The sequence below is a fragment of the Lagopus muta genome, chromosome 3 (assembly GCF_023343835.1).
Source record: "Lagopus muta isolate bLagMut1 chromosome 3, bLagMut1 primary, whole genome shotgun sequence".
NCBI classification, from domain to species: Eukaryota; Metazoa; Chordata; class Aves; order Galliformes; family Phasianidae; genus Lagopus; species Lagopus muta.
In genome coordinates, this window is record NC_064435.1 from 5,665,203 (window position 1) to 5,680,723 (window position 15,521).

General features: G+C 40.2%; 1 protein-coding gene across 3 annotated transcripts in view; it reads left to right on the plus strand.

The window, feature by feature from the left end:
• Positions 1 to 15,521, plus strand: part of COL22A1 (collagen type XXII alpha 1 chain) — a 226,658-nt gene that overhangs the window by 188,986 nt on the left and 22,151 nt on the right. For all 3 annotated transcript variants that reach the window (XM_048938956.1, XM_048938958.1, XM_048938957.1), the window contains 8 exons: positions 3,892 to 3,936; positions 4,418 to 4,465; positions 6,109 to 6,222; positions 8,747 to 8,800; positions 11,479 to 11,532; positions 12,345 to 12,398; positions 13,694 to 13,747; positions 15,153 to 15,206. In XM_048938956.1, coding sequence (XP_048794913.1) covers positions 3,892 to 3,936; positions 4,418 to 4,465; positions 6,109 to 6,222; positions 8,747 to 8,800; positions 11,479 to 11,532; positions 12,345 to 12,398; positions 13,694 to 13,747; positions 15,153 to 15,206 — 477 coding nt within the window. The remainder of the gene's footprint in view (positions 1 to 3,891; positions 3,937 to 4,417; positions 4,466 to 6,108; positions 6,223 to 8,746; positions 8,801 to 11,478; positions 11,533 to 12,344; positions 12,399 to 13,693; positions 13,748 to 15,152; positions 15,207 to 15,521) is intronic.

Genomic DNA, 15,521 nt, shown 5'->3' on the forward strand with positions numbered 1-15,521 from the left:
AATCTGAGATAGCCAGCATGGCTTCACCAGGAGCAAATTATGCCTGGCCTCTGGTGGCTTGCTAGAATGGAGCAACAGTATCAGCCAACAAAGGAAGACCAACCGATGGACTTCTGTAAGGTCTTTGACACAGTGCCACACAACAACAATCCTAATCTGTAAATTGCAGAATGTGGATTTGTTGGGTCTTCTATTTCATGGATAAGGAATTGGCTGCATAACCAGAGCCAGAGAGTTGCTTTCAATGGCTCTGTGTCCAGGTGGAGGCTGGTGATGAATCGCTCAGGAGTCTGCACTGTGACTGATGCTCTTTAATATCTTTATCAACAACCTAGACAGTGGGATTGAGTGCACCCTCAGGAATTTTGCTGATGATACTAAGCTGAGTGTGCAGTTGATACGGCAGAATGAAGGGACACCATCCAGAGGGACCTGGACAGACTTGAAAACTGTGTGCATGTGAGCCTAATAAAGTTGTAAAGCAGAATGATTTTAAACTAAGAGATTTAGATTAGATTATAGGAGATAATTCTTTACTCAGAGAATGGTGAGGCACTGGAACAAGTTGCCCAGAAAAACTGTGATTGTCCCATCCCTGGAGGTTGGATCAAATCCTGGGCAGACTGATCTGATGGGTGGCAACCCTGTCCATGGTGGGGAGTTGGAAGTAGGTGGGCTTTACGGACCCCTCTAACTCAAGCCATTCCATAATATTATTCAGTAATTTGTATTTCCCTCTAGCTGGACTACTTTTCTCCATAATAGGACCGTTGCATGCCTAATTTAATTCCTTCAATAACATTGCTTCAAATATTAATTTTACTTACTTTTGGAAAAAAGAAAAATCCAAGCACATTTAAAGCTGGCAGTATTCCTGTATCAACTATTAAAAAAAGCATAGCCTTAAGTAATTTATCCAGAGAAATTGGCCAAATCTGTGTCATGCTCTGAAAGCTGCAGAAAATGATTCTATGCTTTTCTCTGGAAGCATCCATTCTGCTCTGCTTGTCTCCTGGGAGAGAAAAAGTTTCCTTTCAGCATACCTTAAATTAAAATACAACCTGAATGACAAATTCTCTTGTCCTACAGATAGCACTGAGGGCACCCATTTGATTTGGTCTTTCTGTATTTTGAATATGATAATTTTAATTAACATAAACATTAATCATTCTTAAATGTGCTAATTATTACTGATAACTACATTCCAATTTTACTGGGAAGTTAATCTTTCCATCTATTTATTTTTGTAATTGCAAAAACTTAATGTGTGCATACATTACTGCCACTGGATCTGAAGAACAGACTTTTCTTTCCTGGGGTTGGTTTTTCCATGCAGTAATAAGGCCATTTCCAAGGAGTTTTTATCTTTGCTTTAGAATTCATGCACCCCGAATCAAAGGATAGTCATTGTTTCCTTTTTTTTCTTGTTATTCCTGGAAATCAGAACACGTCTATGCTAGTGATTTTATGTCTAGTTTTCTATAGTACTACTTCCCAACCATATGCTTGTGATTTTGCTGTTGCATGTGGCTGGCTTCCTTATAAATTTTCTTTCTTTCATTTTTCAACATGTCATTTACACAACTTCTATCCATTCCCACTTTGGGACCGTTTGTGTGTGTCACCCTTTGCAGGTCAATCAAGTACTCTGGATCCTGTGCATCACACCTCCCTGTTGCTGCCTGCTTTGTCCTCCCTGATATTCAATGACACTATTAATTGATATTCTAATATCAATTGCAGTTACACTCTGTACCTTCTGTCATTTTCAGTCAACTTAGAGTAGTTCACATCTTGTAGCTGGTTATGTTTTCTAACTCCAGGTCTCCATAGCTCAGCAGTGTTTTCTTTGTTTTGGACTCAGCCCATTGCGTATTCTGCAATAATGCAACATGCTGAAGTGCCATTGTCCTATATTTCAACTCATACAGTCATTCATCAAATGAGACTCTATTGCTGTCTTGTATTTCAACTTTTTGGCTTTTCCTGGGGTTGCTGTTGTTTTCAAGTTCACCAACCATGGCTTTTTTCATCCTGATTTATTTACATTCTATTAAAAGACGTCACTGGCTCCACATCATACAGCTTTCAAGAAGATAGGTCTATCTCTTTGTCTCAAAGCAATCTGATGCAAGGTAGATATCATAGCCATGTTGAAGAGAATTTCAGTTCTAGTTACTTTATGATCAAGGTTGATTCTCGTGGCTCAAGTCTTTGCTTTCTATTGAACTCCTTAAAACAAATCCTGTGTGAATCTTCCTTAACATAGCCAATATGTGAATATCTCCTTCACACTTTGCCTTCTCTTGAGTCTCACCTGTGGAAGGTTTAGCTTCCTCTAAAAACAAGCTTTTCATCCATGGAATTCAGTACTAGTTCAGTTCTGCTTACGTCACTTAGTTCATATTTAATATTCATCTCTTAGGAAGCCAAGGTAACTGTTGGGTTGTCATTCACTCAGAAGTGTTTAATATGGACATAGAAAAAGAGCTACCAAATATTTTTTATTTTTTCTTTGCTCTGACATGGACTATAGAATTTAAATTATAAGCGAGATGCAAGGATGAAATCCTATTTTGCCCTATAGCTGTAACTGTGGTATAGTAGGTTATCACAACTGTGCCTCTGTGCACACCCCGTGCACATAGATCATGAGTTCCCCGGTCAGCCAAGGAACTCCCTGTCTAGTTGGCTTCATAAATAGTACAATGGACTTACTGGAAATGATGGACCAACTTGAATTCAGGTGATTGACATAATTCCTAAGCCCCTTCCTAACAAAGCCTTTGGTTAATTAAAGCTGTTTTCCATGTTCTAATTTGTGTAGCCCTAGGTGTTCCTTGGGTGTGCTGAGCCTAGGCCAATTTACAGACATTACTTTTGTTGATTAATGTCCTGGGTGGGGAATCTGGCACCAGGGAATCATAGAGACCTCCTCAGGTGGGTCCTTGCAGAAGCAGCCGAACTGAGCACAAGATACTTCTAAATAATAAGTAGAAACTGTTCTGCATGTGCAAATGTGGTTGTGTAGGTCAGTCTTTTGTATGCAGTTTAAGACGATCAATAACAATGGATCACACATATGCAGGCCTAATTACATAGGGCAACAGGCTAGCTTGATAGAGAAATTAGAGAGGGGTTTTGGAAATCTCAGTCCAACTGAAAATGCCACTGAAGATTTCCCTCACTGTCTGAGTGATGACCATCTGTTCTGCTTAAGAAACTCAGTTCCCCATGTAAGCATTACTTAATGCGAAGATTCAAAACAAATTGTTTGTTTGTTAACAGATTAATAACTTGCTAATAACAGGCAAGAGATGCCCATTAGGGTTCCCTTTTCCCAGCCATAGTTTCCTGCAACTTAAATTCCAAGAATGCTTCTCATTTCCTTATTATCATCTCATGAAAGGTGACACAAATACTTTTTTTCACATCAAAAAAGAAAAAAAAAGAAAAAAGTTTACTTGCTATTTCTGGTGCAAGAATTTGTTTGCAATACTAATGCAAAGAGAGGCCATGATTTTTCATTTTACAGGTGTCTTCAGGAATTTAAAGCTTCATCCTTCACACTTCCGCAGTCATACTGTTTCCTGGGACCAGGAGACATGCCAGAGCAATTTCAGTTGTGTGACTCAGACGAATTTCACTGGGTCATAATGTAGATAAGAGAGATTTAGGAAGGAATGAGAAGAAGTGATTAAGAAACAGCAAAAAAACAGAGAAGTACAACTTCTAAATTTGTACATGGAGGAGTTGACTGTGTGCCACATGCAGAGAGCAGTAGTGCTCAGCAGAAACATTTGTCAGTCCAAAGCAATCAGCAGAATGTGGGAGCAACCAGAGGGTTAGCATATCATAATCTCATAGAATTTTCCTTTTCTATATTTATAGGGTCTACCTGGAAATCCAGGGGAAAGAGGACCTCCTGGAAAACCAGTATGTAACTTTTCTTCCATGCTGCATCCCACAGAAGTTTTTGTCCTGCTGTTCTGTTCCCTTCTATCTCATTTATTTTCCTCCAGTACAAGTTGTCTCGAGGACGGTTCAGAGTTTTTTCTCTGCTGCTCTTCCCAGGAAAAAACAAAAACAAACAAACAAACAAAACCTAGGAACTATTAAAAAAATGCAATAAAAACACCTACGATGGTTTGGAACAGTATGAAAATAACTGAATGTTCTGCACGCAAAAAAAAAAAGCCAAAACTGTAAAGGCAAATTATATATATATACTATAGTGTGCTATGAGCAAGTCCATGATCAAAAATACACAGAGGTCTCAGATATGATGTTCATTGGTAATGTAAGAGAACTGGAATGTTTTTAGCCCAAAGAGAAACTTATACCAGGCCACAGATATGTTCAGGAAGATTTCTTACATTTACACCTTTTAACGTTGCCTGAATTTTTCACTCCACAGGGTACCTCACCCCTGCTCTCTCCAGAGGACATAAATCTCTTAGTGAAGGTAATCAGCTTCTGAGGACGGTGGGAGTTTATCTGAATGTTTGATTGAAACCTAACTAACACCATGCGATGGGAAAGTGTCAGAGCTGGAAGTGCAAAAGATGCCTTAAATTACTCCAGCAGAACTTGGAATTTGCAGGTCTCCTACTGACACAGCTGTTGGGACACACAAGGATGTGCTGGAGATCAAAACTCAGTGCTCTCCAGCAGCCCACACTAATGATATGGTCTACAAAGATCTTTGTAACGTGGGTTAAGTTGTAAAAACTCTGAGACTTCTTTTTATCCCTTTGGGAGGCTTTCATTTCCAAGCAGGAATAACTATTGTGAAGTTGTATTACCTAAAGCAGAAAATGGAAACCACTTTAATCAAATGGCTGATCTTTCACACATACCTGCAAGTGACCACACTTCTTACTGTGGGTGCAAATTCAGTTTGCATAATGCATCTAAAAGGATGCAGGTAATTAAGCCCATGTGCACCCATGTTTCAAACATGGTGATCTGTCTGTCTGCTTTTACTCTCCATGTAGACAGTTGTCTGGAAAACGAGTCTCTGTTTGAGAGGTGCTGATTGCAAAATCTTTAAAGATTTACGTGGGCTGAGTTGGGAGATTTTTTAGCAGGTTTGAGACATGGAATGAAATCCTTCCTTATTGATTAGAAGAAACTAAAAAATTACTTTTTTTACTAACCACGTTAACAAAATGACCCTTTCAAGATTGCTGCTTTGAAATGACTTCATTGAAGAGCTGTTTTTCTCAGGCAACACAGTATTTTTTTCCAGAGAATTCACTATATTGCATTGTTTGGTATTTCTGATCAGGAGAGTAGCAACAGACTGTTTCTCTGTTCTCTGTTTCTTGGGTATGGAATGTCATTTTGATGTTCTTTTTTTTTTTTTTTTTTTTTTTAAACTTCTATTATGTTACAGTTGCACACACACAGCATATTCTTTATGTTTTTCACTCTGTACCTGGCCCAGCTTTACATATAGCATCACCTTCAGACTCCAGATGCAACTAAGGCTCGGTTGTTCTGTATATCTCTCAAGCTTTTACATTTTCAGTAGGAAAATATAAATGGAGGAACTGAGGTTCAGAAAGACATTTTACCCTGCAATTTCACAATGGATCATTGGCTGAGCTGGGAGTTGTACCAAGCTGACCTGGTGTCCCATTGTTTGGCCTATGTTGTCTTTCAGCCTTTCTGGTTCTGTGCTGCAGCAATGCAGTTTTCCATATCAGTATGCCCTCTTAGCAGTAACTCAGCAACTTTTTGACTGATACAGATGGAGTATTCTTCAAGTAGTCTTGTAGATTACAAACAAAGCTTTTCTTGATAATGTTGCTTTGTGGCTATTTGATCTTGTTTCCTCAGTTTCTTGATTGTTAAGATCAGTTAAGAGCTGTCCAAAACACTCCAAGGGATCCTATGGAAGCTCAGCAACTGGTCCTCTCTCTCCTTTACACTAACCTCACTTCACTGTACGTCAGCATAACCCAGCTCCTCCTTGATGTGGTCAAAGTGCAATGGCCTACAGGTTATGCTAGCTCCCCACTGCTGCATTCATACTCAGCATCTGCAAGCTCTACTAGATACCTTCAGTCTGTTGCTAACTTACTTCTTAATGTTCTCTCCTAGGATGTGTGCACTGAATGCCCGCCTGGCCCACCAGGACTGCCAGGCATCCCAGGTTTCAAAGGTGACAAAGGTCTCCGAGGACCACCAGGTAGAGACGGTCAGGATGGGAAAATGGTAAGAGAGCTAAGGAAGTGGTCATCCCTTGGGTTTGCTTTAACTATATCCCTTGGATATGCTTTACCCATTTTTTTTTCCCCTAACAATATTTTTGCATGGTTGATTTTTATTTTTTTTCAGTTACAATGAACTGAATCTTTTATAGCTGTCTTTGAAATCAATGGACTGGACCTCAGCTGCTTCAGAGAGCCATAAGGTCTCTTCTGAGCCTTCTTTTCTCCAGACTTAACAATCCCAGTTCCCTCAGCCACTCTCATAAGACTTGTGCTCCAGACCCCTTGCAAACTTCACTGCTCTTCACTGGGCATGCCCAAAGCCTTAATGTCTTCCTTGTAGTGAGCAGCCAAAAACTGAACACAGTACACAAGGTGTGGCCTCACCAGAGTTGAATACAGTGACCAGCTTTCCTGGAGCCCTTTACCTTTCAGGACAGACTCCCAAGGGACCCTCTGTACCAGTGTCCTGAATAGTTCAAAGTCTCCTCTCCAGAAGTCCAAGCAGTTCTCTGTTTCTGAACAGCAGGTCTAGCAGGGCACTTCCCCTGGTAGGCTCTCTTCCCATTTGCATCAGGAAGTTATCTCCCACACATTCTAGAAACCTCCTACTGCTTTTTCTGCTCTGTATTAAATTTCCAGCATATTTCAGGGAAGTTGAAGTCCCCCATGAGAACAAGGGCTGGTGATCACACAGCTTCTGCCAGCTGCTCGTAGAATAACTCATCCATCTCTTCATCTTAGCTAGGCAGTCTATAACAGACCCTCCACCAGGATGTCAGCCCTACTGACCCTTCCTCCTAATCCCTATCCACATAGACTTAACCTTATCATAGTGAGCCACAAGCTCAACAAATCAAAGCAGTCTCTAACATAGGAAGCCATGCCACCAAATCTCCTTTCTTGCCTTTTCATTCTGAAGAGCTTATAGCCCTCCATTGAGACATTCCAGTTGTGGGACCAATCCCACCATGTTTCAGTAATGACAACTAAGTCATAGTTTGCCTGCCATGCAGCAGCTGAGAGCTCCTCCTGTTTGTTGTCCATGGTGTGTCCATTGGTGTTGATGCACTTCAGCTGAGACATTTGCCTCACTCCCAATCCTGTCATCCTGTCATTCCCCTAGACTCATCTTTAGTGAGCCTTATTTTATTCCCTTCCTATTTCACATCTAGTTTAAAACCATCTCAATGAGCTCTGCCATCTCCTGGCCTAGTATCTGTTTCTCCCTTTAAGACTGGTGAGACCCATCTGTAGCCATCAGGACAGGGACCTGGTAAGCCACTCCATGGTCAAAAAACCCAAAAACTCATGTGATTGCACCAGCCTATCAGCCACGTATTTATGAGATGGGTTTTCCTGGACTTCTCAATAGCCCTTACTGCCACTGAAGGGATAGAAAAAAACAGAACCTATCCACCCGTTCTTGTCCATCATCTACTCTGTAGGAGAAACCAAATAACCCAGAAGCTGTTTTTCAGTCATGTTCATTGTTCAGAAGGAGAAATAGCAGTGGTATGTGAAAGGAAAGTAGAGAACAGTGACTGAGGAGTGAGTGGAGTACATTGCTGATTGAGACATGATCATTACGTGGATTTTTTGCTGACTACAAGGATGCCTAAGGGAAGTTTTAGGAGTAGCTATTGTTTAAGAGACACAGATTTTGCAGAGGACTTGAAATAAAGAATGGAGGTTAAGGGGTTTTAATAAATGACATGTGCTGAAATTAATCCCTTAACCTTTTCAATTATCTGTCAGGAAAGAGTGAGAATAAAAGTGATGGCCCTCTACCATCCAGAGATCCTGTATTATTTCACAACCCTAGAAAATCTTATTTAATGTTCCCTGTTTCAGTTTTCCTCCATCAGTCATGCTAGTAGATCTCTACATTTCTACTAAGTGGAAATAAGTGAGTGAAAAGATGTATGGTGTAACTGTGAATTTGACCCATCTGTCTATAGTGAGCTTTGATGCATCTCATTTGAGCTGCAAAGAGGAATTCGGAAGAAGAAAATCAAAACTTTACTTCTTCAGGAAACCAGCCACTCCTGTAAAAAGTCGCACAGAGAATGTTATTCTAATTAATCAAGATCTTGACCACATTGTACCATATAGGTTTTGGCATGATGGTTTTCAGAGTTTTTCACATGGGAAATTCCTTTGTAATTAATCCTTGTTGGCACTCTGGTTGTGGCTTCCCCTTGAGATTATGTGTTTCCAGCAGTGGCCAAGGCTGATATGTATAACCACAAAGATTTCCTGAGGGTTAGCTTGTTTGTAAAAGAGCCAACTACAGTGTTAGGCATTATTGTAGGTTAACCAAGTGGCATACATAATGTGCTGATGAACTTTTCAATGCCATATGCAAAAAGATCTGTATAGTACAGTAGGTGCTGGAGAACAGTTCAATCTGCAGTGCTGAGCATAAAAGTGGCCTGACCACCTTGGCTCCAGCACTGAGGATGACAGGCTCTGCCTTCTTGAAATGTAAGAAACTAGTATTTACCTCTACCTCTTCTGAATTGCAGGGAAATGCTGGTCCCAGAGGTCCTGCAGGCCCACCTGGACTGGATGGACAAAAGGTTTGTTGATCTTTAGTGTTCTAAGCAGAAATTATCTGTGATTAGTTCGAGCACTGTTGACACAAGCTCTTGATAGGACCCATCTCTATATTAAGGAGCAGAACTGACTTATTGGTGGGCCCTGCGCTGGCATTTCAGTGGAGTACCACGGTGCACAGAACTGCACAGCTATGTGAACAGTGTTCCATTTAAATACAGTCTTCTATCATTCCTCTGTTCACAAAAACAAACAGAAATGAAACAAAACAAAATGTAAAGTGTTTGATTCTTGATAAAGAATTTCATTTCACTAATATTTTGAGGAGAGACATGGAAATTAGAATCAACTGTCAGTCCAAATCAGGTGAGGAAGCAATTAAAGCTTCAGCAAGTAACCCTCTTCCTGCATTGATTCTCTCCTTTCTATATCCCACATGTTGGAATCCCTTTAAATTAAAGTGTGGCCTTCAAATGCACCATTTGCAATATTTGCAGATCCATAGATCCTGAATGCTCCCTGAAATACACTGTAAAAAGAACGACTTGGTTCAGATGCATCTTTCTGTATCATGATTTAGGGATGTAGGCCAATATCAAGCACGATGTCTGAAGGATTCCAATAATATCACATTTTGAGCATTTCCCACAAATATCTCTGTCAGCATTCTGTTCACAGTGCCAGTGCCTGGTCAGTCAAAACTTTTAAAACTACCTAATGTGAAATAAATCAAAACAAATCAATGAAGGAAGAGAGAGAAGAAATGAAGGCCACAGGTTTTCTACATACTTACCTGCATCCTGACCTACTGTCTAAAACAACTTCTACTATTTTAACATCTTTGTATTTGCACTTATTAGTGTAGGACAAACTAATACTGATTCATAAATTAATTTTAAATCTTGCAAATTAAAGTGTGCTGAAGGTGAGCAGCAGAGTCTCAAAAGCAAGTATTAAGGCCAATCAAAATGAGAGTGCCTCCCAAGATTAAATTTTCAGAGGAATTAGCATCCATAAAGACAATAAGCAGTGGAAAACCCAGGTAGTCTGGGACTCTCATATGCTGCTTTTTTTAATGCTATGCAAAAGTGGAGATCTGGGTAGCAAGACTGAATAGAATGGTTTGCATTGGAAGGGACCCCAAGATTATCTAGTTCCAACATCTTACTGTGGGCAAGGACACCTTCCACTGGGTTAGGTTGCCCAGGACCCCATCCAGCCTGGCCTTGGATACCTCGAGGGATGGGGTAACCACAGCTTCTCTGGACAACCTCTTCTAGAGCCTCACCATCCTCATAGTGAGTAATTTCTTCCTTATAGCTAATCTAAATCTAATCTCTTTTAGTTTAAGGCCACTACTCTTTCTCTTATCAGTATACAGTATACACCTTGATAAGGAATCCCTCTCCAACTTTACTGTAGGCCCCCTTCAGCTGCTGGAAGGCTGCTATAAGGTCTCTCTGTAGCCTTCTCCAGGCTGAGCAACCCCAACTCTCACTGCAAAGGCTCTTCACAACAACTTCTAAACCTGTTTAGTTGAAACCTGTCCAAGGAGGTTGTAGGTGCCCATCCCTGGGGGCATTCAAGGCCAGGCCGGATGTGGCTCTGGGCAGCCTGGTCTGGTGGTTCGCAACCCTGCACATAGCAGGGGGTTGAAACTAGATGATCATTGCGGTCCTTTTTAACCCAGGCCATTCTATGATTCTATGATGATGATCTATCAAACAACAAGACTTAGACTGTACATGTGCATAATATAAAATCAAATAATTGATAAATAATCTGGCTTGCACTCCGTGAACTGGCAAACTCATAGCGTTTGCAATTGTTAAGAGCAAATATTGTGAAAGAAGAAACAAAGACAAAGGCTGTCACTGTGACTCCTTTCCAGATATTTGAGGAGGCTCCTCATGATGAAAAATCTAGAGAGCTCTGCAGTTTTGAAAGTGCAGTATGTTGTCTCTACCAGCACCATGCGAATGTGTATAACTCTCCCTTCCCTACTTGGCTCCTTGCTCTCATGTAATGAACCAGAGAATCATTTCAATGGCCTGCAATTCATTAGTGTCCTCTGTGTCATTCATGTCATAATTCGTATACCCAGCATCTCAGGTTTTTTTGCTGTGTGAAATTCATCTTGCCTGTAAGCAACTGCAAGCACTGATAATACAGACATCTACTTCTGAGTTAGTTGCTTCTGCTCTGTTGTCAGAGACACAGGGAAATTGGAGGGCACATTCTGGGCATTAATTTTCTGACTGCACCTTAGAAATGCTGGTTTTGACATTGTTGGCCCTGAAGGCAAAAAAGATTAGTACCTGATGCTGTAGATGCCTTTAGTGGGCCGAATGATTCCTTACCAGAATCCCATTTAGTACATTGCCTAGCAGCCTTTTTATTTTTAAGGATGTTTATGTCCTCTTTGTGTCCCTAAGCCAAGAAAATGAAATTATATATATATATATATATATAAGTAAAAGGCCATCCTGAGTCTGTTCAAAGACCATTTTCCCATATATTGCTAGCTCCTGCATTGACAGGGAAAATCACAGGCAGAATTTAATAGGAGCAGAAGCAGGGTTCAGTTCTTATTTCTTTATTTTATGCTCAGATGACCAAGTGCTTTATGAAATAAGTCAAAAAGCTAATAAAATACTGAATCTAAGTGACTTTCAGTGACTTTTTTTTTCTCATTATCAAGGGTGCTAAAGGAGACCGTGGAATAACTGGGGATGCAGGAGAAAAAGGCGAACAGGTAAAAATTAACTATGCTTTCCAATAGTGCTTTGTTTGTGATTCCTTCTTCAACAGTTGCTCTAATGCTGAAAAATACAACTACTTGAAAAAAAGACAAGAAAGATGAAATTTGTCCATCACTGCTAAACCTTTACTTTATTAAGAGTGGGACCATAGAAGTCCTCCTCAGGATTCCATTCCAGTCTCCAACTCAAATCTTCCCTGTGTTGTGTTGCTGGATTCTAAGATGATTTTTTCCTCACATCTTCATTCAATACATTCAGTTCTCTGCAGTACCCAACTTCTGTTCACTTCCTCAGCTAATATCTACATGAGGTCCAGGAGACTAAACACCTCTGGACTGAAAAGGCCAGTTTTGCTATTAATCCTAGAAGTGATGGACTTTTATAGGATGTGCCACAGGAAAGAAAATAGTCTAAATTGTAGAAAGTGTTTGCACTTATTTTTGACAAGGGCTGAGTCAGTAGTTTAAGGTGCAAATTCAGTCTTCAAAGTAAATTATAGGATATTTTAAACGACATTCATTTCCAGCCTGGTCTTCTTCCACAATATTTGTTCTCAGCTCCTATTAACATTCCGTGAAATACATATTACAGAAAGTACACCCTAAATCTAACTGTATTCATTACTGAAGTGCATACTTTGAAAACCAACACTTTGATTTAAAAAGCTGCAGTCCATTATTTCCTTATAACCAGCACTCTGTGTATTGTCGTATTTTGATGTTACCTCACAGTACCCAATGATCAATTAACCTACATACAAGTAGAAATATGAATAATGTAAGAAGTCTCTCGTTTTGTTTCGCAGGGACACCCTGGAATGCCTGGCTTTGCAGGGGCTCCTGGAAACCCTGGCCCACCTGTAAGTTCCTCTGTTGCAAAGCAGATGGTCTTATATTTTCCTTACTAATAACAGTATCCACAGAAAGGGCCATTCTCACCTGCCTGCACACTGCATTTTCCTTTTCCAGTGGGTTCCTAATGGTCCCTTGAGTGTCATAGATTTCTCTGCTCATTATAATTGCTATTTAATACATCAGCCACTTTTCACTGATTGCTTCATCTCACTCTGTAAATTGATGCTAAGCTTCAGTCCCTCTCTTTATACAAGGCAATGATCATGAAAACTCTTCCACAGAGACTACTTAGGAGTTCATGTATAGGTGTTTACTTATAGGCAGAATAAGCTCTCGGCCTGGAACCGGCAGATCTATAAGTGATTTTGGTTTTCAGTTTTACACAGTAATATGATAGTGAATTTTTCTCCAATTTTTGTATCCTCCAGATTGCTTTTGGATTAAGAGACCTTTTACTCGTGTCCTGCTGTGTCACAATTCTTATTTCTTGTTCTGCACTCTGCACAAATACAGTTATGCTTCTTTGCATATATAAAGTCATAATACTGGAGTGACATTGCAGAAGCAAGGCTGAAATAACTTGGCTCTCCTGCTTGTGATATCACCACTTGCAGTCTCCAGGAGCAGGGACTTTTCCTGAGCAAAGTGCTTTTCTTTCCAAACCTTCTGTCTTTGCCTATAGTCATTACTACTTACACTGCTGCTTGCAGAGCAATCTGACTGCTGTGATAAGGGTTTTCAGCATTTGTCTCTTATGGGAATCAGCATAGTCCCTTTAAAGCTGAGTTTACATTGTAACTCCTGAAGGACAGGAGGTACTGGAAAAAAAAAAGACCATGTTAAAATTAAAGACCATGTTAAGATTCTGCTTTCAGATAGTAGTGATGCCAAGAGGCCGCTGAATGCTTAGCCACCAGGATAACACATGAGGACCTTTTTGTGGGTCGTTTGCACTTCTGCAAGTTCATTTTAAGAAGCATATTTTTAGGAGAAACTGATAATATGGGAACATTTACTGCCACAGCCGTAGGTCTATTTTGGTAAGAATAAAATTCTTAAAGCTGTCCCATGACATCCTCATGGGAGTCACGAAGAGAGTGTGAATGGAGTCAACTGAAATGTGAAAAATAAAACTGATCTTGTCAAAGGAGAGCAAGTTGCAGTGTTCCAGTAGATTCTTTTTCCTGATGTGCCTTTTTCCTCTGTCTGCATGGACCTGTGGTTCTAGGGTGGTAGGGAACACTGACAAATGTACAAAATGTGTTAATTATCCATGTTATTTCTGCTTTGTTTTGTTTAGGGACCGGATGGGGCACCAGGACCAATAGGACCAGCAGGAAATCCAGGAGACATGGTAAGCTCTCGGCTATGTGTTTCAACACTAGCTTAACCTAGCTTTTTCTCTATGAATAAAGCTGAGCTGGAACTGAAATAATGTCTTTTGAAAGCTTCCCACATTGTCCATTCTGAAACAACTCTATACCTGCAAGTAGGACCCACACAAATAACAACAGATTACTCTGTTCCTGTTGCTCCAAACTAGCCAGAATGAAATATCCAGTACATGGAACTTCTTCAGTGCATCCTTGCTTACCGTCTAAGGAGGTAGTTATACGTCTCATGTGTCCATCTTTGCTATTAACATCTTTTAGCCTCTGTGGCATAATGGCTTGTTAGGCTGGTGCATGACCCAGGGTAACACTTGAATTGTGCCTGAGGACTGTCAAAACAAAACCAGCAACATTTTGAAGAATGCCACAGCACAGACTGCTTGGGTCCCGCACTTTTGGACCACTTCTTGGCACCACTGCAAACACTTGCATGGGGGCAAACTTCAAGAAATGGATGAAGAATTTTCCTACTTCTGTTTCGTTTCAAGGTCATTCAGATTCTATTTTAAGGTAATGCATCAGAAATCTGTAGGAGAGAAGGATAATCTGATTGGAATCTGATTGATGCTTACCTAAGTGTGAAAAGGAAAAAAAATCATGATTTAGGACTGTAATTCTGTGATTAATTTCTGGAGCAGGGTGAGCAAGACACCTTTTGCACATCTGTTTCAATCATAAGGGACTCAACAACTGTCTTTCTGGTGGCTGCTGTGAAATCAGTCAGCACTACCATCAGAGAGGACACAGATTGCATGGACAAGCTGGCTGAACTTCCCTTGCAAACGGATGATTAAGGCTGAAATAATTTGAAGGACCTCATATGCTTTCGTGAGACCTGTCTCCTATCCCTGGAGACATTCAAGGTCAGGCTGGATGGGGATCTAGCTGTAGGTGTCCCTATTCATTGCAGAGGAGTTGGAATAGATGTCCTTTAAGGGTTCCTTTCCAAACAATTATATGATTCTATGAATAAGAGGATATTTCTCTCTTGGGGCAGTCAACAAGGCACTTCTCATATCTGCTGATTCAAGAGATATAAAATACAGACTTTCTGTTTTCTGGATGGACACTTCATCACAGAAGCTAAGCACTCAGTGCTAAATATAACTAAACTGAGGAAGAAAATACTGGTGATTTTAGTGGATTCTTTAATTGTAACAACTTATAAATAATACTGTATGTTTTTTTTTTTTTGTAAAAACCTTCAAGTTTAAGCAGAAATGAAGTCAAGAAAACCTGAACACAGTATGATATGAGCTGCAAGACCAGATTCTCACAGTGGTGCCATGTCAAACATTGCATTCAATCTTTATATGAGAAGCATCTGAGAAGCTCATCTAAACCTTGGTGTTTCTACTTTCTTTCCAGGGTAAAGATGGCCCTCCAGGTCCACAAGGCCCACCAGGCGTTCCTGGACTTCCCGTGAGCGCAGTTCAGCTCCTTCTCTTTCAATACATAGAACTGTTTATAAGCATGTGTGGACATGAACCAAACAGATTCCTGAAGTGCTCTGAAAGCTGTGCATGATCTTTAAAGGGATACCTGTAATGTTGGTGCTATGTCCCTGGCCCAGGACATGATGAGTGCTGTATTTATCACTTCAGATCTAAGCGTTAAACTATCTGAAACAGGCTTGTTCCTCATCTGCCTGTTCATTTTTTAAAATTCTTTTTATTTTTTTAAATTATTTTTATTTTTTGCATAAATACTCTCATACAGAGCACAGAACTAATGTAA